Here is a 22142-nt window from a genome sequence, read left to right on the forward strand (position 1 = left end):
GTCGTATAACTCTCGCAGAGTTGAAATCCACGTGACGAGACAACAAAAACATGTGCCCAATGGCTCGAGCCCCTCTTGCCAATTTGCACTCGTACTCCTCCATGACTCAGGAAGGACGAGAACACGGCGCTCCTTCTGATTCAGAGCCTCTCATCCCATAGGCGAGAGTTTTGCCCAAGAATTACTTCCCCACTCGACCTTCTCCATCCATGGCGTATCGTGTGACGTCCAACCGAGCATGACCGCCCTGATCTGGATCTGGGTTGCCCTTGTGCAGCACTATCTAGCCGCAGTTGTGCCCGTCCCCTGGAGCCAGGGCAGGAAGGCCTGGTCTTTTGTTGTCTGTTTGCTTTGGTCTGATTTGCCCGGGTCCCTGCCGTTGCAGACGCACGGCGGCGGCGCGCGTCGTGTATACCGTCATACCCTCGGACGGAGCTGTGTCCGGTGCCTGGGCAAGCCGGGACACCAGCTAACTAACAGCTAGCTAGCGAGCTTGTCATCGGCAATCCTTGGCCCACACGGACGATCAATCCGGTGGCCGTTGGCCATCAGGGCTCGGAATGGCCTCTGCTGCAAGCGATGTGGTCGATAGCCCAGATGCGAGGTCGCCCAGTACCGCTGCCACTCCTGGCGCTGGTGGTACTGGGCCTGGAACCGGGGCAACTGGCATCAAACGCGGCCTAGACGGCGAGGCTAGATGTGATGAGAAGGCCACCAGTGATGGCGTGGCTGGGGTGAAGAAGAAGAAGACGGGGCCTGGGAGTCGAGGCGTGGCCAATTTGACACCTGAGCAACTAGCCAAGAAAAGGGCAAATGGTGCGTGATATTCTGGGTTGCAGTGCTGACTTACAAGACACCCCATGCGCAATGTTACGATATCCCAATGGTAATACTTGGCTAACGTTGAATATCGATGCTCAGACCGGGAGGCACAGCGGGCCATTCGCGAAAGAACCAAGAACCAGATTGAAGCTCTGGAAAAACGCATCCGGGAACTGACAAACCAGAAGCCCTATCAGGAACTTCAGGCTGTTGTCGGGGCCAAGGAGGCAGTTGAGCAGGAGAATGCTGATATCAAACGTCAGTTGGCAAACATTATTAGCATTCTGAAACCAATTGTTGGTTCATGTACGTGAAAACTTGTCCCATGCCACCTTTCGACACCTGCCCTCTACGGGCAACCTGCAGGACTCGGTTGTGTAAGAACTGCGTAGCTAACGGCCTGTTCAGCAACATCGGGAGAAGCCACACATGTTCCACCAACTGATACATTTTCCCCGCCAACAACGGCGGTGCCAAGCCCAGGCATTCATCAGTATAGTGCTACTACACCCGCAACAACGGCTTCTCCTGCCGCAAACCTGGATCAAATCCAACCACAGTTGCAAAATCACCCACAGCATGTGTCACCTGGTCTCAGCGATGACTTGATTGGGCCGCCAGATGCCCACACGGGCTCGTATATGGCACAATTGCACAACCAGAAGCTTCAGCTGCGTCAAGGACTCAATATGGGTGGAGAACGGCTGGGACTGGACTTCTTGCTACGGCCAGGTGAGCGTGCGAGTAGGATTCAGGCTGGCGCCAACGGTGCTCAAGACTCGCCGCAGTATCATCATGTTCCCATGAAGCACGACTGGGCGGCCAGCCAGAACGAGCAAGAAGGCCATCACCCCTGGGCCTCGTCAGACCCTTCCGGCCAACTGCCCGAGTCCTCAGGATCCGACGGGTACCGACAGGCAGGCAGTCCATCCGGCATACCACATCACCCTGGGGCACTGCAACAACATAATTCAGAAACAAACCCCAACGGCCTTCCTTTCTACGCACAGCAACTCAAGCATAGTCATCCTTCGTGTCCGTTGGATTCTTTGCTTCTCAACTTCCTCTCGGAACGCCGCCAACGCATTGCCGATGGTGTTCCCATCCGAGAAGTCATTGGTCCGCGATACCCGTCTGTGTCATCACTTCTCAATCCGTCCAACAGCGTATATAGCCATCCCCTCTCTCGAGTATTCACCGACATTCTCTCCACATTCCCCGGTATATCGCGGCTACCAGAACGCGTCGCTTGCCTCTACGTCATGTTTCACCTAATGCGCTGGCAAATCTCACCCACTCGCGAGAACTTCGAGCTCATCCCTGAATGTTTGGTTCCCAAACAGCCGCAAATGGATTATGCTCACCCGGCATGGCTTGACATGTTACCATTCCCTACCATGAGAGAACGACTAACCCAAATATGGAACCCTCGTCAATACGATCTGGACAATTGGTTCATCCCCTTTACGACGTCACTACGAGTTAGTTGGCCCTATGAGGAGGCGGATGCGCTTTTAATGCTTCCAGACTCGGACGAAGTCGTGATAAATCCAGTGTTTGAGCGGCATATACGGAATCCCGACAACTGGAAGCTCGGAAGGAGGTTTGCAAGAGCATTCCCAGAATTAACAGGCACATATGCGTTGGATCCCTCGATAGATTGCTAGGATAATCACCGGCTGTTTGTTGGCGGGTGGGGCTGGTGTATGGTGCACGGTGTACATATTCAAGGACGTGATGGAGTCGTCTGGGGGTATTATATCTTATGCCATAAATTGCAGCCGTCTATTGACCAGTTATCCTCTGCAGACTAGTGAGTCTCACATATTACCACTAGTATCCGCAAGGAACGATCCCACCAAAACCCATAAACAACAATCTCTTGCGCCCCGTTCTCTCTATCCACACGCGGACCGCCTCAATGATTGCATTCATTTCGTCCCACTGACCCCACCAAACCCTCAACGCCAGAAGGCTCAATCCACAAAATTCCCACCATGTACATCCACAACCACAGATCCTTCGTTTTCCCCTTTCCCAGCCGCCATTCCTCTTCCCTTTGCTCCATCCAATCTTATTAATTCGCATTACCTCGACTTCTCCTCAATGGCAGCTGATTCAGCAAATGGCGTGATTGGTTTAGTGGTAAAATTCTCCGTTGCCATCCGAGCAACGTCGGGGAGCCCTGGGTTCGATTCCCAGATCACGCAATATCTTTCTATTTCCGCTTCGTTATTTAGATGGGATTTCCTTTTTTGACGGTGACACTGTGTTAGTTGTGCGAGTGAGGGGGGTTTGCGGATTGCTGTGGTGAGAGGCATCTGCGGGTTTCCTCTTTTTAAACTTCTCGTCTGTGGCCAGACGAGAGCTTCTTAGCACGCAAGCTATTTGCTTCTTGGACGCTCTAGGATCTTGTCATGGGATATGTTACACGTGGCTGTTTAGTTGGTGACCATGAGTGAGGTTGGCATTGCCTGGATGGAACCGCTCCTTGCAGGACGTGTTCAACACATAGCCACAGAGGGCTATATTCCATGCAGATGTGAGACGGAAACAGGGCGCCAAATCGGAGTGGGTATTTCCGCGCGTGTGACGACGACACGTTAAACAGTAGCTAGTATCATGGGCAGTTCTTTGCGTGTATATCAATGGAAAGAGCAGTATGCTGAGCCAAGGTACCTAGGAAGCCAACTGACTGGGAAGAAACCGACCTCGCAACGCCGTACTCCAAAAATGTCAAAACATCTCATCCAACCGACGCAAGAGAACAGCCATCAGACCTGGTCATTAGAGGCCCTTGCCCCAAAGGAAAACTTCCTCAACGTCTGCCCTTGGCCCACCCACAAACTCGGGAGTCTGTCGCCCGTCATGCTGTGAAACATCAACGCCCGAATGGGAGTGTCGGTGCTCACGGCGCCCAGTGCCCTGCTCCCAAGTGTCCTGCCCGTGTGTAGCGAGAACAACCTGACCGTGCCATTGTCCTGCGCCGCCGCCACGACGCCCAGGTCGGGGCTCACGTCCCACCCGGTGTGGAAGTGCGCGGCATTCTTGTACCCCGGGAAGGAGAGCAGCGGCGCCGCCCCATTCGGCCCTTTCCTCAAGAACCGCATGTCGTAGAGGCCCATCTTGTCCTGCAGCCCGGCCGTCAGGACGTGGTGCTCGTTGACGCTGCGCAGGTGCGCTACGGAGCTGGGCTGGCGGGCGCAGGACCACTCCGTCACGGGGGTGCGCAGGTCCGTCGTCCAGAGGCGCGGCTGCCGGCCGCCCGCGAGGAGCACGTTGTGGTTGGAGGGCTGGAAGTCCTGGTCGAAGATTTCCTGCGGCAGCTGCGTGCCTTTGGGGGGTTGGGCCGGCGCCGCCCAGGACATGGAGTCGTCGGAGCGGACGAGCACGACGCCGGCGTTGGTGCCCATCACGCAGAGGAGGTCGGATGACGGCGGCGCGGGCGTGCTCTGGTGGACGAGCCATTCGTCGCGGATGCGGCGCTGGATGGTGAGGCGTTGGTAGTGGTCGGCTATGTGAGGTCAGTTGTACTGCGTTGGGATTCTTGCCACGTAGGCCCTGAATACATTTTCGACATCAACGCCATACAGTTGGGGAAAGGAAGGGGGGTGAAACACGGCAAAAGACGAGTCCAGAAACAAAAGGCAAAGGGACTCACTTTCTCCCAACAACCACTGCCCCCTCGTCCTGGGCTCCTCCGAAACAAGCGGCGAGAACAAGTACAGTCCGCAGCTATGATCCGGCTCCCGCGACGTCAGCAACATCTTGTGCGACGGCTCATGGTACTTGATGGACGACATCTGCGGGCACCGTATCATCTCGGTTCGGAACCGGGGGGCTCGGCGTCGTTCGCCGGTCACCGGATCCGTCCCAAACGTCAGTCTATACGGCACGTCAGTTCCCCAGGAGACTCCGAACAGACACACGTCGCAAACACCCCAAAGAGAAGTAGTTAAACATACACATCATCATCATCCGTAGAGGTATACGTCCCCAGCAGTGACTCTTCATCCAACGCTAGCACAAAGATCAGCAGCCCATTCGTATCTTGTCTCTCCAAAACAAAAAAGTAAAGCAACGGGAAAGGAAAAAGGAGGCTGGGAAAACAACAAAAAAAACAAACTCACTCGCATACACAACTCCTGTACTCCCAACCCAAAAGCAACTCATATTCACCTCCCTTCCTCTCCCGAAACTCGGCATAAACGGAACGCGCCCTTTGCTCTGCAGGCCGCCAGCCCACGCCGCAGCACCAATGTCCTCATCAAACCTCCTGCCTCGCCCATCCTCCGCAACACGAGTACACTCTACCTCCCGGCTCAATAGACCCCCAGAAACCACATCCTTCTGCAGCCCGTGTCGTTTGATGTGCCTCTTTACCAAGTCGGCCCGACGGCTGGCCTCCTGCCGAGCCGCGTCGTGGATCTTGCGCCGTTTGACAGCGCCAGAGGAGTAGGTTGCCGACAAGGCAGTCGAGCCGCTTTCCACCTTGAAGTATTTCTTTTTAGAAGCATCTGTACACCGATTAGCACGCCGTCCTCTCCATTTGATTTTTCCTTTCTTCCGAGTTTGCCTCTTCCACAACACTCCTATTCGCCCCCATATCGCTACTCTCCCCCTTGCTCAAGTCCGTGTGCTATCTCTGATTGTCCGTCTCGCTTTTGAATTTTTCCTGTTTTCACCACCCTCTTTGCCTCTGTCTCCCATTCGCTCACACCTGTGGTTCATGGTCCGCCCCCTCGTTTCTCACCTCTCTCACATCTCTGTCCTGCTTCCTCTCACCCCCACGCCCTCAACCGACTCATCCAAAAACCAGCTAGCGGAGGAGAAATAAAAAAAAAATAAAACATCAACGTACCGTAATAATACCCCGGAATCTCCATAACTTCCACAGGCTCTCTTGCCCCTTCATTCGCATTGAAAATCCGCCAGGAAAACAACGGTAATGCCAAGACCTCATGAACCAAATCCCGAGTCCGAGTCCCACAAGGCCATCAGCAAACTCTCTCTCTCGTAATCCCCTTTCCAACTATTTGCGCAACGACGATTGATTCTTTCCAGTGGCGAAAATGAAAAAGCATCATTCGAAATCATGGTATTTCGTTGACAAACCCAGGAAAACACACCAAGGCCATGGAGGAGTCCGTCGAGTCTGAGACCCGAGTAGCAGGTTTCAATCACGTGATGTGACTTTAAGCTTTTACTCCAGCCACGATTACACGGCATCGACCGCGTCTGTTTTTGGCAATGGCCAAAAAGCAACATCTTCAGACTTACTTGCATGCAGTACGTACCACTTATTTCCCCAGGGGCGGGCATTGCGCTACACATCGTACAGATGCTAGGATAGAATCAAGTCCCCACGTCATCATCCCCTGCAGAATTGGTCATTGGGACCATTTACACGGAAGAATTGCACTCAAGCAAATTCTGTAAACACAAATCCATATGGTGACCGCATGGTCGACATCACTCGAAGCCACATCAAGTGTAATTATTTTTTTAATTTATTCATTAGGTGTCTAGAAGACGGTATCTCTAGGGGGTAAAAAAAAAAAAGAAAAGTGGCCTCCTCATCCACACCGCGTTGATGCTCACGTTCAAGACTCATACAATGCAAATTTAAACATAGTGAAAGCGAAAGAGCAGGCGCAAGGCCATGCGGGTATGTAATTGTAGAGCCGTTTTATATTTACGAAGACTTCTCGTGCTGAGTCGACACACGCTGGAGGGAGACGACTGCGAAATTGTTAGCGAGTGACCTTGACAGTGATGAACATGGAAAGCATGGTGGGGAAGCATAAACATACCAAAGTCTTCCAGCGATCGCTGCTTCTGGTCCTTCTTGGGGGACTTGCCGTGCATAAGGTTGTCGAAGCCGGCACTGCCCTGCATGAAGTAGTAGAGGCCACCCATGACGGCAAAGATGCCGAATGAGAAGATCCAAATACGGACCACAGCGACAATGGAGGTCTGGCCACCAACGAACCAACCGAAGAGACAGAAGAAGGTGGCGAGGATATCGACGACCAAGATGGCACCAGTGAGCTGCCACGAGGGGATGGAAGACCAGAAGGGGCCATTGGCACGAGTGATGAAGATCAGCCAGTTCTCAGTAAGGGAGATCTCAAGGAAGAGAACCTCGTCGAGTTTACCAAAGTTCTGAACGATACCGCCGTTCTCGCTGCCAGCAAACATGGTGGTGAGGGCAATCCAGGTTCCGATGGCCAGGACAACACCGAGGAGGACGGACATTCCCCAGAGCTTGGGCAGGTTCCACTTGACGGGGGTCTGAGAGTAAGGAGCATTGTCGTAAGCAATGGCCAAGGTGGCAATATCGGCGAAAATGGCGATGAAGACAACGAGCTCAATGTTGAGAGACTGGTTGAGAATGGCAATCCAGAGACCGAGGAAGATCTCCATGTGCAAGGACAAGGCGATACGGTAGACGACGTAAGCGTACATACGGTGGAAGATCTGGCGAGAAGTCTTGAGGGCATCAATGATGGCACCGAGACCGGGGGCAAGGAAGACAATATCGGCGGCAGAACGAGCGGCGTCGGAGGCACCCTCGACGGCAATACCAGTATCGGCCTTCTTCAAAGAGGGAGCATCATTCACACCGTCACCAGTCATGGCAACGAGGTAGCCACGCTGCTGCAGAATCTCGACGACGGAGTACTTGTGCTGGGGGAAAACTTCAGCGAAACCATCGGCAGCCTCAACGAAATCGTAAACCTCAGAGCCGGGCATGTCACCGCCGCCACCGAGACCGAGACGCTCAGCATTGTAAACATTGGTACCAAGACCGAGCTGGCGGGAAGTCTCACGGGCAATGCCAACAGCGTCACCAGTCAACATCTTGATGGACAGACCGAGACGCTTTGCCTCATTGATAGTGCGGGCAGTGTCGTGGCGGGGAGGATCAGAGCAAGGCATGATGCCAAGAATCTCCCAAGCACCTTCGCCACGCTTGCGAGCAACACCGAGAGAACGGAAACCACGGGTAGCGAATTCGGCGACACAATTCTTGTAGTCCTTGTCGACCCTCTCGGGGATGGGGTGGTCCTCCTCGACAGTCTTGAGAACGAAAAGAGGAGCACCCTTGACACAGGTGATGCGCTCGCCCTGGGGAGACTCGACAAGAGCCTGGACCTTCTTGGAGACGGGGTCGAAGGGGTGGAACTCAATGACCTTGTACTTGGACAGGACAGACTTGGCGCGGGGGTAGAACTTGAGGGCCTTTAGGAAAGCCTTGTCAATGGCGTCGATACCCTTCTTCTTGCGGGAGGCGGCCAAACAGGCAGTAAGCATCAGGTCATCGGGGTCAACACCCGGGACGGTGTAGGGCTCAGACAGTGAGAGCTTGTTCTTGGTCAGGGTACCGGTCTTGTCGGAGCAGAGAATCTCAACACCAGCAAGAGACTCAATGGCGGACAGCTTCTGGACAATAGCCTGCTTCTTGGCGAGGTAGGCAGCACCGACGGCCATGGTGGTGGTGACGACAGCAGGAAGACCGACAGGGACACCGACGATGGTGATGGCCAGGGTGAAGCGGAGAATTTCGACAATACGGTTGGATCGGTAGAAGGAAGAGATCCAGACAACCAAGAGGGTGACGATGACGAGAATCAGCAGAATGGTACCAATGCCGTTGAGGACCTCGGTGAAGTGACCAGTGCCACCAGCGGACTGAGAAACGAGAGCAGCGGCACGGCCGACGAAGGTGTTGTCACCAGTGGCAGTGACGACGATGAAGGCCTCACCACGCTTGACGGCAGAGGAAGCATAGCAGTTGTCGCCCTTGTGCTTGTCGACAGCCAGCGACTCACCAGTGATGGCGGACTGATCAACCTGAAGGAAGGCATCCTCAGTGACAATGCGACCGTCGGCGGGAATAATGGTACCCTACAAACAAACGAAGGCGGTCAGTACGCAATTGATTTGATTCTTTACACAGAGTCTCTTCTCTACAAGTCGTGAATTGCAGGCTTGCACCAGACTGTCTGCTGCCACCAAATGGACCGCCGACCAAGTACCAAGTGCCAAGCGCCAAGCGCGAGATGCATGGCATTATTTGCCAAGTGACCGGATGCGCACACAACAATTGCGCTGCAGAGACTGGCATGTGTGCTATTACGCCATGGCGATTCGTGTTGGTGGCAGTCGGGCCGGCGGGCAACTTGGGTGGAGCTGATGGCGCGACAAGCACAACAAAGCGACCCGGGGGGTTTTGGGAACGTATTGGAACTCACTTCCTCAACCTGGAGGATATCTCCGGGAACGACTTCGGGGGCCTCAATCTCCTTGAGGGTGCCATCACGGAGGACGACGGCCTTGAGAGCGAGAGTCTTCTTCAATTCGTCGACGATAGATCCGGCCTGGTATTCCTGGACGAAACCGACACCAGCGTTAAGCAACAGCAGGGCGCAAATGACACCGAAATCGACCCAGTCCTCGAGACCAGCGGCCAAGACAGCGGCAGCCTATAAACAAAACAAAGAGACCCCGGTTAGCCCACCGAACACAAACAAATCAGATGGTAACAATAGAACAGTACAACGATCGGCGCGGACGGGCGCGGCGCAGAGAAAAAAGCTTGCCATGACACAAGCCAGTCCAGAAAAGGACCGATGGAGCCAAGGCTGGAGCCAGGCCCCAGGCCAGGTCCCAAAAGACAAGCCAGAAGACCAGTCGAGGGAGCGAGCAGCAGGCCGTGGGAACGTGCGGAACGGGCGAATGTGTCGGATGGATCGGCTTGGACTGGTCGGCATCAAAAAACCATCAAAACCCACTTTCGCACGTCTATCCACTGGGCGTCCCCACCTGGAGCCAGCCAGTGTAATGAGCCAATTGCTGCCGGCCCACCCGAGCTCCTATGGGGCTAGTAATCTGCGCCGGCCACGGAAGACCAAAAAAACGCGCGAAAAAGAATGCAAGTGTGGGCAAAAACAATGGCCATTGGGAATGTCGCTGCATCGCTGCCAAAAGAAAAACATTGTCTGTTTTTTTCCCTTCGCAGTGGCCCCGATGACGGGTACATGAATGGAAGTGAAATAAGAAAAAAAAAGAAAACAAGCGCGGAGGATAGCGGAATTGAACAGGAATAATATGGTGATGAAGGCGCACGGACAAGCAGACAGAACTGGCTGCGAGCCAAGGCATCCTGGGTTGGAAATGCAAATATAAACGCAGCAGCCATTGCCGCGCCAAACAGTGTCAAATGGAAAAAAACACAACAATGTGTGAGACTCACCTCCATGACAAACTGGATAGGACCAACGAAGTAGGAGAAGAACTTAAGAATCAAGTTCTCCTTCTCTTCCTTCATCTGGTTGAGACCGTACTTGCGGCGACGGGCAACCACCTCGGACTCGGTAAGACCAACACGGCTGTCAGTCTGGAGCATCTCCTCGGGAACGACGCGGCCGCCACCGGGTGAGCCCTCTTCCTCCTCCTCGTCGAAGCCTTCGTGGCCATCCTGTGACTCGAGGTCCTCGATCAGGGCATCAATGTCCTCATCCTCGTCGTCCTCGGCAGCAACATTCTTGGGGACCTGCGCAGCAGGAGCCTGCTGTCGGTGCTGCTGGGCCTTCTCGTCGAACTTGCCCGGCTCAATGTTGGTGTCCAGCGCAGGTGCGCCGACCTTGTCGTCAGCCATGGCGATGTGTGCAGATTATCAAAATCTTTTTTGAGGGTATTATTAGGTCTAGTTGGAGATGTAGAGTCTTAAGGTTGATGTCGCCAGTCTTGGAAAAAATAACAAAATTACCCAAGAACGCAAGGTGTAAATCACCGTAGGGGCGGAGAGGGGATGAGAGAGAAGAGTGAGTGTCGAAGCACCACACGAAGGACATGTAATGGTCACTTAGGGGCAACGCATTCGTGGGTATTGAGAAAAGAGGAAGGGGGAGAAGAAAGTCGGAATCTGGAGGGATGGGTGGGAGGGACTATTTCAATGAGTGCGACGATTCCAATAGCGTTTGGGCCAGAGAGGACCGTCACATAGGAAAGCACCAAGGAAAGCATCCAGCAAGACGCCATCAAACATGCAGAGCCGGTTCGAACATGGGAACCCACTCTGGGTCTGAGTCTGCGTCTTCCTGGCGCACCCGCGAAAGCTAGAATCCAGACAGCATGGGCCACAATTGGCTTCTCCGGGCCCTGTTGTCGCCTTGTCGCCTCACGTCTCTTGTCTCTGGCCATCAAGTCGCTCATACTGGGATGCTGGCGCTGGCAATATGAGCTACAAAAAGCTAGCACCGTATGTACATACAATACAATGCCAATGCTACGTACTCCGTACTCCGGCCCTGTGGGCTCGGGAACCTGGTTGCGATTGCTCGCTGGCTCGCTCGCTCCATGTCGAATTTTCCATTGGGGGGGGACATGGGGGAGGGGTGTGGCTTGGCCTGGCTCCACCCGAGTAAAAAAAAAAGTCACGCCGGCCGACCCAGGAACCAGTTCGACCAGCAAGAGCGCGCAAGAGAGTGGAGGGTGTGGCCGTGGGCTTGGGCTTGGGCAATTGTGACGGCATGCGAACTTGGAGTGCGTGGGTACATGTGTACCTGAGCACCCGGCCGTACGAATTGAGTTTCGGCCGCACAGTGCGTGTCCCGCACTTTAGCTTGACCCAGCAAAGCAGGTACCTGGGTACGTGGGTACTTGGTAGCTGGCGGCGCCGGACGCCGGAGGACACTGGGCGTTGATGACTGAATACGGAGTACGGCACCTGGGACCACTGCATGTTGTCTCGTGACGCATAGGGGCCATTGTCATGCTCGTCGAGCGATTGTGTGATTACCTAACCTAGCCTACTGGGATCGGTAGTTACTCCAGCTTTCGGAAACTGTTCTAGCACATCTGGTCAACAAGTCCGTCATGATTCGTCGCGGTCGCAGAGCTTGGATTGAAACTTGGAGCAAATGTGTCCTTGCTGTAGGCGGGATTGCCAAGCCGTCGGGAAGTGCGCATCATTTTTACAGCTGCACACGGTCCCCGTCCAGTGTTTTGCGGCCGCTCTTCACAGTGTCTCCCTGGCGAAACCGCACAAGGCATGATACCAGGCACCTCCAAGTATTTCCTCGAGATGCTAACCCAGGGCGGGAGAGTTATTAGTTCTACTCCGTTCTTTTCGTAATACCTACTCGGTAGTCAGGTTCCAGGTGCCCCCTGCTAGCCAGTCCTCAGAGCCTGCCGTGTCCAAGTGCGTCACTTGGCGGATCCAGAACCTCTCCATTCGCCTTGTTTTGCGCTGAAGCGCGCAAACACTGGCACCCATGTCTCGCCCACGGATTGATAGATGAACATGCTCTGGGTGGCTTCGTCGGTCTTCTTTTCATCACTCTTCGTCTTCCACTTGAGTAAACGGGCGGTGTCGGTGACTCGCACATTCGGCAATGGCCCCCCTGCTCTCAATGCTGCTCTGGAGGCCAGGGTCCTTCGCCTCTCGATTCAGTCGAGTTGACGGCTCAGGCCTGTTGTTATTGGTCCTCGCTCTGTGCGTCTTTCGGTATTTGAGCCTGTTGCTAGCTCGACTGTCTAGTGCATGCGGGGCCAAGGCCTTGATATAGCACACTGACTAAGCTCGTAAGCTCTTTGACACACTCTTACGGAGTACAATTCAATGGATGGAACCTATTGCTAGGTAGTTTGTTCCGAGACGTAATATTTGATGCTTCCCATCACCTACAGGAACACGGCACTAGGTGTGAGCGCGTGGCAGATAAAGTGGGCCTTAGACCCCTCTTGCCCAAATCGGAGCTGCCCCATAAAAATTTTTGAGATACAAATTGCGACTCACATCCGTCCAAGTCTTGTCAGGATAAATCCAATTCTGGCGAACACGCAATCACTCATAGCTTGAAATGAGCCCAGAGTCTCCTGTTGTTGGCCTCCTCGGGGGCGGGCAGCTAGGGAGAATGCTTTGCGAAAGTGGGGCCCCTCTTGATGCTCAGATTGCCGTGCTCGACGCGGAAAATTGCCCGGCTAAGCAAATCAACAACAATCGCCATCATGTCACTGGTTCTTTTAAAGATGCTGCCAAGATCAAAGAGCTCGCTGCGAACTGCGACGTTCTTACCGTTGAGATTGAGCACATTGAGACCGAGGTTCTCGAGGAAATTGACACCAATGGCGTACAAGTCCGTCACGCTGACGGGACCACGACAAACAAGAAGGTCGCCGTTCACCCCTCATGGAGGACTCTTCGTCTTGTTCAGAACAAGTACGAACAAAAGGAGTATTTAAAGGAGCAAGGAATACCAATCGCTGAACAAATGGCAATCGAATCTGGCGATGCTATGCTTGCTTCGATGGAGGAAGCCTCCGAAAAGTTTGGCTTTCCCTGGATGCTGAAAGCCCGAAAGGACTCCTATGACGGCCGTGGCAACTTCAAGATTTCCAACAAAGTAGACCTAGAGCAGGCAGTCAAGGAATTCGGCAACTTATCATGCTATGCCGAAAAATGGGTCCCATTTGAGCTGGAACTAGCGGCCATGGTCATCCGAACAGAAGACGATAGCGGCAAGATGAAGCGTGTTATTCCTTATCCCGTTGTCGAGACGGTCCACGAGGATAATATCTGTTCCAAGGTCTTCATGCCTCCGCGAAATGTGTCCGAGAATGTGTGCAGAAAGGCGCAGAAGGTTGCGACATCTGTGGTTGAGAAGCTTTGGGGCAGAGGTGTCTTTGCCGTCGAGATGTTTTTGACAAAGGAAGGTGATATCATCTTCAACGAGTGTGCCCCTCGACCTCATAATAGCGGCCACGCCTCCATCGAGTCTGTCCCATACATGTAAGTGAACCCACTTGTAGTAGCTTAGAGTCGTAACTCACTTGCAATAGGTCCCAGTTCAAGGCTCAGCTGACTGCAATCCTCGATGAGCCCCTTCCCGAGGTTTTAGAACCACACGTCTCATCCAGCATCATGATCAATATTCTAGGCGGCGCTGACCCAGACTCTCACCTGCCTCTTGTCGAGAAAGCCAAGTCCATGTATGGCAGCCGGACAGCCGTCTATGTGCATCTCTACGGCAAAGAGTCCAAGCCCAGCCGTAAGATCGGACACATTACGGTCACTAGTTTCGGTTCAATTACGGATTTAGAGGAGTTCGCTCAGCCATTGCTCAAAATGACTGACGCCATTCGCCAGGAACGACTTCAGGCATCAAGCAAAGCATTGCGTCCTCAGGCTGCTCCTACCCCAGGCAAGCCAAAGGTAGCAAAGGGAAACCCTCTTGTCTTGGTTACTATGGGCTCAGATTCCGACCTTTCCGTGCTCAAAGCTGGTATTGACATCCTAAATCAGTTTGGCGTTCCCTGGGAAGTTGATATTACCTCCGCACACCGAACGCCTGCCAAGATGGCACAGGTTGCCATCGATGCGGCGGATCGCGGGATTAAAGTGATAATCGCAGCGGCTGGGGGTGCAGCTCATTTACCCGGCATGTTGGCAGCATACACACCTCTGCCTGTCATTGGTGTGCCAGTCAAGGCTACGCACCTGGATGGATTGGACTCCCTTCTTAGCATTGTCCAGATGCCGGTATGTAACATTTAGCCCTCATTCTCTTATATGCATGTGCAGACAACAGCCTGGTTGCTGACACCGACACCTCAAAGCGCGGTGTGCCCACTGCTACGGTGGCAATCAACAATTCCACTAATGCTGCCTTGCTCGCCATCCGATTTCTTGGCGCCTTTATTCCCGATCTACTGGAGAAGATGAAGAAGTATCAGCTGGAGATGGAGCATCAGGTCAAAGACAAGGCCACCACATTGAGGGATATTGATGTGGATGCATATCTGGCAAAGATGGGCAAAAAATAAGGATTGTACATATGTGGCGAATATGCTTGCATTTGGCAGCACGTATCGACGTCTGCTTTGATAGACTTTTTTGGAAGAGAGCATTTCAAATGTGGCAATGAGATGCAGGTTGGAAGTGTGGGAAACAAACAAAGCCAAGTGAGCAGGCGTTTTGTGGCGACATGATTTCCAATAGACAATGAGTCCATGCAGTCAGAAATCGTCAGCGAGTTCGACTAACGAATTATGTCAGGTCTAATTGAAACATGGACCATGGGGATATAAGCTAGTGCGTCGTCGATCTTGGCTTCATCTACGCAAGTCCATCGGCGCTCATAGCCAGGAACAATGATGAACCGAATGCCGTCATACTAGTAATGCTAATGCTAATATTAGCTAGTTGCCAGCAAATTGTGTCCGACTCCCATGTAGGTACGAGTACGTTCTGCACTCGTGCCAATCCGCATTGCCTTTTATGCAGGTATCGTCGCAGGACTGCTGTTACCCTCCCAACCGCTGACCTGGGTGTCCAAACGCCTCATGACTGGTCTCTTCTGTCATAATAAGACACAAAAGCTTGGCGGCAAGCCTCACCTGGCATTCCGCCAGGACGCCACAGAGGCCGGCAACATAGTACGTACTTGGCAGTCATTTTTACTCGCCCGCTGGATTGTTAGCCCACAGCCTGGTACTTGACTAGGTACTCATAATGGCATATGTATTAGCTCCAATGGCAGGCAAGTGCCGCATCTTAGCGTGCAACTGGTAAGCCCCTTTGCCCTTGTGTGTTTTATTATAGCCGCAGAGTTGCGATATGGCTTCCAATCTCCTGTCAAAGGTTCCAGTCGGGGCTCGCCGCCTAAAAGCTTGGCGGTCAGCGGCACAAGCTTATCCAACAAGAGGGTGGTGAATCCCCAGTTTCTGGGGATAACAGGATCAGCGGCTTGTTTGACAAAGGGAAACAAATGCCTGTGCGGCATCCGGGCTCTGCTCGTCTCTTCATTACCTCGAGGCCATCACCCTGTTGCTGTGTTTCAAACATCGTCTTCTGTCGTTTCGTCTGCTCCAATCTCAAATATGAACCCTGCACAAACCCCGACCGAGGGTTGCCTTGCCCAAAACGCCAAGAGATAGCTATGCACGTCCCATCATCCGCAGTGGCAGCAAAACGGAGGATTGAGAATACTAGTAATACATTGGCAAGAAGAGAGAGACATTGGCTCACCATTCAGCCATCACAATATGGAGCTTCCACATGGGAAAGACTTGACTATTCACCCCCTTGCGCCGTATGTATGTCCTTCTATTTTTGGCTGCTCAAATCGAGAGTACCTATCAATACTTTTGGCCAGGAGGCAAGAGGCATGCATGCGTTCGCTGTCGGTAGAGTGATGCATTTCCGTGATGTCCGATTGATTCCGAATTGCGCTTAAACGTATGCTATTATGTATCAGGTCGCACATCACGCACAAAACACTTGCGCTTGTACATACCTCGTCTTCGCTGTGTTCTAGACTTGGCCCACGCTGAGGCATTTATGTCGGAGCTATTTTTTGTTGAAGACCCTCTGAAATCCAGGCCCCATGATGACGACACTGGGCGGTTGTGGTCACACTGAAAGAGGACATGCCATTATTGGCCCTCAACATGCCCGTCGTTGGTGATCTTACAGCTCTCTCGTCTAGTAGCTTGACACGGCCGCAACGCACGGCGAAATATGGGCCTCTGATCGATGCCCTTTTCATCATTCCCGTCGTCCGTGTGCTGTATCATGTTGTCAGAGCGCTGAAAGCCACTGACAAACTTCAAACAATGCTGCGTAAAAGCCATAGAGTGTGTGCAAGCCAAGTTTTGCAACTGGACAAATCCCAGCACAATACATTCCCGAGTACTAACAAAGGACACATGTCAGCATGTTGCATGTAAAAGCAATATCATTGGCATCGCAAAAGGCCTTCCCCCTCCGAGAGCGTGTAACCGGTTAGTCGTGTCCGTGACCGTTTGATCACGGGCCATCCATTTCAATTTGTCTTGTCTTACACCTCTGATTGCATATTGATCATTGTTGGTCTGACAATAGCAAGGTTGGATTAAGGTTGAGCTCAAGGTTGTTTCTATTCCAAGCCATGTCTAAGGGACATCTGTGCTGGAAAGGGAGCATGACTGGCATCGCGCCCTTCTCTTCCACACTCGGATATCAGTCCTTGCGTGTTACGATCGGGAAACATGTATGTAGGGAGTCTCAGCCTGTTCAGATGCGACATTCGCGTGATCGGCTGGGGGCAATGTCACGAGGAGATGTGTCAGAAGAATATCCATGCACGTCGCTGTCTCCTAGCGCATTCCGTTTAGCAGTCTTGCCCAGAGCGAAGGCCTGCCGTGATTATGCCGTGACTGATTGTATCATGCTAGGTAAGCATCAGTGTGAATGATATATCGTTGTTATACGCAAATGTGGCTCTCTCTTGTCCAAAACAACAAACAATGAGCAGAAAATGAGGCGCCACAGTCTCCAAGGCTCAGGCTCTCCTTGGGTTGGACCACTGGCGCATCTGGAGCACTTGAGCGTAATTGAGGCACTGTGTGCCACACGGCGCCGATAGCAAACCGAAAGGTACCTGCCGCTTCTATCCATCTCACTCCATCTTGTTATCGCGCACGCCCCTCTCGGCCCTAGTTCATGCAGGCTCTGTTCAAGCCTGTCCGTCTCAGAATGCGGCTGCGGTAGGCAATTTTTTCTTCCTCTCCTGACTCGTCAAGTCATCCGTGATTGTCCTGCACACTCCGCGGCGCGCTAGCTAGTCGAGCTATAAAAATGGAGAAAAAAAGTTGGAGAACTACACAAAGCGGTAGGTTGTTTACTTTGCAATTGAGGTTTGTCTGCCTCCCGTAGTCACGGCAGCCACGCCCTTGATGATTTTTTCTTTTTTTTTTTTCTTTTTCCCATCTCCCATTTGCCTCACTCTCAATTGGGGGTGACCCGACATAGTAAATGATGGAAGTCCAAAACTTTTTCACCACTACCAAATGAGTCCCTCACTCTCGTCTTTAACGCAGATGGAGGATGTTTCAATTTTGCCTCCACAAGACAGTAGATTGAGCCACAGTCGTGTAAAACCTCCCCAAGCAAGTTTGTTTGATACGTTGGGCGGCGTGTCAGAGCTCTGTTGGTACCCTTTAGGCGCTGCCTCCACGCGGGGGTGGTGTGCTCGACTGTTGTGTGTGGGTGTGCCTCGGTGCCTCGGTGCCCTTGGGTCTGTGTCTGCATGCAGCTTCACCTTCGCTGCGTTCGATGCAGCATTCTGCGTCGCCCCGGCTTTTTTTCCTACGTCATAGGAATGGCTCGCGAAGGACGGTGCCATCCCAGCTCCTGCAACGAGCCTACCTACTTCCGTGTGGATGCTCTGGGATTCATGCATTCCCCAGACCAGGCATAATCCGGAGTGGCCAATTGGCCTCAATGCTTATTTTCTTGTCGCTCTGGGACGGCGATGTGATTGCTCCATCGGACAATGAGAGGGCGAGAAAAAGAGAAGATATCGGTTGCGCCAAGTTATGACCCATCCAGGACAAGTTCGGCTTCGCCGCCCGTGGGGATGCAACCTTCGTTGGCCACCACGCATGTACAGGGTGCCATCCAGTACAAGCTTCTCACGCAATCTAGTCTGGCTATCCATTGGGATACAAATCCGGTAACTCATAATCATATGTACATACTCTCGGTCGAGCCCTGCATGTATGCTGGGGATGGCTTGACGACTTTTTTTCTGGCTCCCGCAGTGGGTACCGCAAATTCTTCCATAGAAAATGAGCATTTTTTCTGCGTCTTCCTTCCGGACCTCCTGTTCGTCTAGTGCTGTTAAAACTGGGTCCCTCCCAGATGGCAAAGTAGAACCCTGCATGACAATCTATCGGCGTAAATGAATCGCGTTTCCTGGCCACCGCTTGGTGTGGTTCTGGCCATCTTTGCCGTCTTGCCGCCCGGCCGCTGCTATCGGCTCGCCATTCGGACAGTGTCCACACCAGCCGTCGTTGCCACAAACCACTCGGTCATGCCTATTGATAATTCCTTGACTGCTTGGACCTTGGCCAGGGAATAGAAGTGTGTTGTAATTCTGTCGTCGATTGGATTTTGGTTTCTATTCCAGGCTCTTGTGGCAATGATTCCCAGCCCGATTAGCATTGTGAAAACCGCTCACTCTTTTGCAAAAGCCGAGCCGTATTCCGTATCATAGAAGCAATTTGCCAGGTAGAGCTGTCCACTTTCTCTGACCGACAGAACATCGGTGTCATTTGGTCGCGTGGACGTGCGTGGGCCCCGAGGCATTTCTTGATACACCCCGTCTCTTTGTGTGCATGTAGTACTGTACAATGCATGTACGTATGTACATAGTCCCTTTCAAGACCATTTCATGTCTATATGGGGTAAAGTGGTCCTCGGTTTCCTTGTAATGCCCCGTCATTCGAAGACCCGTACCCATTGGCGACTCAGCCTCTCCATCACAGTTCGTAGAAACAGAAACAGAGAATAAAAAGGGCTTCTCGGCTCCGTAACTAGCAAATGCAGGGCCCTTCCGGGCTGTGCTTGTGACGCTCCAAGAGTTTGTTTCAATATCAACCTCTATTTGTATACCCAGTTGACCGCGCACGCACAGCTATTCGTAAGGGGAGGCTTCCAGCTCCGAGCAAAACTGGTAGTCAATCTCCGTGCTGAAGACTTCAGCCTGCCATTCAAGTTATGTAAGCCCTAAAATGCCACGTCACAGCGCAATCCATCATTCATATCAGGAGCCAGGGCCTCCCTAGCTTCTCGAGACGGGTGAAGCTGTTATGCAGCATTTAGGCCGTATCGATCATCGTACATTGGCCGGTTTGTCCGATCCTATCGCCCAAAGGTTGAGCAGAAAGATGGGGGCAACAACTCTGTGAGGCGGGACGTCTTGGTGAGTCTCGCTCGACAGCATTATTCCAAGTTGCGGCCTAGCATCTCAGCGAGCGCATTTGGGTTGATGTCAAATACCAGCGGGATGACAAACAATCTGGGGTATTTTATCTTCTCAACTTGGATTGGGAGTGTGTTCCAGTGCCAGATGTAGGATTGCATTAATTTTGGTGACCTGGCTACATCGAACTAGAGCCGTACCTGTTAGCAGAATTTCTAAGCTTGTTATTTTTAATCCGTAACCAAGCATATGAGAAATTGCAATGGTGTGTGTTACAAGTAAATCATACCACTGGTAGACACAAATTTAGGACAAAGTTAATTCGGCCTGCTCTGCGGAAAGCCTTGATGCCGTTTCCAGATCGTCAGGATGACACAGAAAAAAACCCAAATCCTGATACAGGGGGAAACATGCAAGATGGGAAAGCAGGGTTCGCACTGGTCCCAGTAGCTCGAGTCACTCAGCTAGCTATGCGCAAAATCATACGCCCCAGGATTCAGAAAATAGATGATGAAGTAATGCGGCTCAGGGTTGCGGTACTGAATCTCAATGCAAATGCCACGTAATGCTCGCCAGTCGGGTGCCCTTTGGCGAGATGATATAAACTGGAAGGAACCATGGACCGCATCTCAATCACGCATGCCAAGGTGGTGAATGCCGTGTCATATGTCAATCCCGTGACTCTAGTGCAGAGGTCCAAAACATATGTAGATGAACCATCTTTTATCTCTCCATCGCTGCAAAATATCCAGACATGCTCCACGGGAGCTAAATCGCGTATCGGAGAATAACACAGTGCTTTGCCAATTCGCACTTGTCCCGCTTGCCTTGACGTTCAAATTAATGACTACTGCCCCTACCGCCAAACAACCTGCCGCTAGGAAAGTCAAATGTTGGCATAAAGTCATGACAACGCGACGAGACAGGAAAGTAACGCTGACGCTCTGTTTAGAAACCATCATCACATTTGCGCAGGTGCTCGAGCAAAAGTAACCTAGGCACTATGGTTCTTCTCGAGGCATCATTCTACATTTGAGTTCCACTGCGGCGCATGAATATTCGGTCCTTTACTTATACGTGGGGACGAAGTATTAGTTCTGCTGTAAAAGCTTCTGTTTCCCTTGCCTCACATCGATTAAAATAGCTACGGAGCAGAAAGATCACCTGTCTTCATATTAGCCGGCGTGCCAGGCATGGAACAAGACCAGACCATCTGTTTCCTCACGACCATCGCGCGTTGAATAGTGGCATGGGTCTAGAGGGTTCCACCATCGGCGCACTGGCGGCTCGATTGAAACTTGGTGGCTTGATAGAACGGTTGTCGTGAGTAACCCGTTACCCCATGCACATGTCTCGGCAATAATAAACGCTGGATTCAGTGGACCTCGATATGCAATGCAGGATAATTTTGATGAGGCTCCAGTTTCCGTTCAGCCTAGCCACAAGAGAGCGTTGGCAACAACAAATATGGCAAAGCTCCACGTACTGTTCTCTGCCGCTATTGCCGACGAGCCTGGCCCTAGGACTGAAAACAACAAAACCAGCCGGTAACTGATGATAAAGGTCCGCGGTCTAGCGATCAGTTGATGCTCATTCTACTAGAATGAGATAAGCCCTTCCTTTTCCGATATGCCATGATCTGGCAAGGATGAGGGATAAGGTGGACCGCGCCGCACAGGTATGTTTCGTTAAACGCTCACGGACCTAGTAGAAGATGTCACCAGGAGACAACCAAGGGATTCATACATCTCGAACAAAGTCATCCGAGCGCCACATTCAGTGAGCCTTGAAACACCATGGCCGTTCCACACACATCGAAGAAAAAGATAGGATACTCCCGTGGCTGGCATGTCGAGTCCAGTCACCAGTGACCAGGCCGTACGAATGGTACCTGGATTTGCTAATTGTCATGGTTTCATTTTTCGTTTCATCCAGTTTCACGACGCAGCCCTACCGAATTATGTTTGAATCTTCCTTCCAACACTCGCTCCCGGATCACCATTTGATTCAGTTTCAGAGAGGTTTCTCCAGAATAAAGTGGCCCTGGTTTGTGCTTCCAAGATGTGAAAACACTAGGCAAAAGGGGTGCGGGAAATCTTGCCGGCAAGGCTGGGAAACGAGGCGCCTTCATTGAATGGATCAATTATTGTTTATTCCCGTCCTTGTAACTTGCACGCCCCTCCGAAATGGTATGTATTGATTGGGACGAGATAAACCGGCCGAGCTGGTTGCGGTCAGTCGGTCAGAATAATCGCCGACCAAAGGCGAGGCCCGTGGATTCCGCAGTTCCCGTTGTCTCTGGTTGGTGCAACCGGCTCGTGTCCACCGGACTTTTTGGGGCCTCTTTTTAAGATTATTCTCGTTACCCGGTTTACGTATGGATAGACCGGAGATTCCCATGTCCCTTTCGGGCACTGGTACGGAGCACGATTCGAAGAAAATGACTCTGGCAAAACGTCACTTCCGACCGTTGTCGCCGCTCGATCCGCCCTGCTGGCCGACCGTGATACGTGGCTGAGGATTGTCCACCGGAACCGGAGGCTGCGCCAAAGTTCACGATTTTAA

At 52.4% G+C, this 22142-nt stretch overlaps 6 protein-coding genes across 6 annotated transcripts; 4 read left to right on the top strand and 2 right to left on the bottom strand.

Moving 5' to 3' along the window:
- The first annotated feature begins 11 nt into the window (after positions 1 to 11).
- NIC96_2 (nuclear pore complex subunit) lies at positions 12 to 3832 on the top strand. Its single transcript, XM_007808177.2, has 3 exons — positions 12 to 816; positions 922 to 1128; positions 1231 to 3832. The coding sequence occupies exons 1-3, from the start codon at positions 561 to 563 to the stop codon at positions 2487 to 2489; spliced, it is 1722 nt and encodes a 573-aa protein (XP_007806368.2). The 5' UTR covers positions 12 to 560; the 3' UTR covers positions 2490 to 3832.
- Positions 2891 to 5930, bottom strand: J3458_000131 (uncharacterized protein). Its single transcript, XM_007808176.2, has 5 exons — positions 5684 to 5930; positions 4953 to 5339; positions 4788 to 4842; positions 4484 to 4707; positions 2891 to 4336 (listed from the first exon to the last, which is right to left on the bottom strand). The coding sequence occupies exons 1-5, from the start codon at positions 5706 to 5708 to the stop codon at positions 3597 to 3599; spliced, it is 1431 nt and encodes a 476-aa protein (XP_007806367.1). The 5' UTR covers positions 5709 to 5930; the 3' UTR covers positions 2891 to 3596.
- A 409-nt stretch (positions 5931 to 6339) lies between these two features.
- PMA1 (plasma membrane H+-ATPase) lies at positions 6340 to 10893 on the bottom strand. Its single transcript, XM_007808175.2, has 4 exons — positions 10082 to 10893; positions 9081 to 9311; positions 6636 to 8733; positions 6340 to 6564 (listed from the first exon to the last, which is right to left on the bottom strand). Exons 1-4 carry the CDS (start codon positions 10484 to 10486, stop codon positions 6518 to 6520), a joined length of 2781 nt encoding a protein of 926 aa, XP_007806366.1. The 5' UTR covers positions 10487 to 10893; the 3' UTR covers positions 6340 to 6517.
- Positions 10894 to 12692: 1799 nt separating this feature from the next.
- Positions 12693 to 15914, top strand: J3458_000133 (uncharacterized protein; the record flags this gene model as incomplete). The annotated part of the gene is made up of 2 exons (XM_066115957.1): positions 12693 to 13621; positions 13672 to 15914. 2 exons carry the CDS (start codon positions 12693 to 12695, stop codon positions 14384 to 14386), a joined length of 1644 nt encoding a protein of 547 aa, XP_065977837.1. The 3' UTR covers positions 14387 to 15914.
- A 346-nt stretch (positions 15915 to 16260) lies between these two features.
- J3458_000134 (uncharacterized protein) lies at positions 16261 to 16560 on the top strand (the record flags this gene model as incomplete). The annotated part of the gene is made up of 1 exon (XM_066115958.1): positions 16261 to 16560. One exon carries the CDS (start codon positions 16261 to 16263, stop codon positions 16558 to 16560), a length of 300 nt encoding a protein of 99 aa, XP_065977838.1.
- A 1586-nt stretch (positions 16561 to 18146) lies between these two features.
- Positions 18147 to 21032, top strand: J3458_000135 (uncharacterized protein; the record flags this gene model as incomplete). Its single annotated transcript, XM_066115959.1, has 1 exon — positions 18147 to 21032. One exon carries the CDS (start codon positions 18147 to 18149, stop codon positions 18486 to 18488), a length of 342 nt encoding a protein of 113 aa, XP_065977839.1. The 3' UTR covers positions 18489 to 21032.
- Between the last annotated feature and the right edge of the window lie 1110 nt (positions 21033 to 22142).

Source organism: Metarhizium acridum, assembly GCF_019434415.1.
Source record: "Metarhizium acridum strain ARSEF 324 chromosome Unknown scaffold_1, whole genome shotgun sequence".
NCBI lineage: Eukaryota > Fungi > Ascomycota > Sordariomycetes > Hypocreales > Clavicipitaceae > Metarhizium > Metarhizium acridum.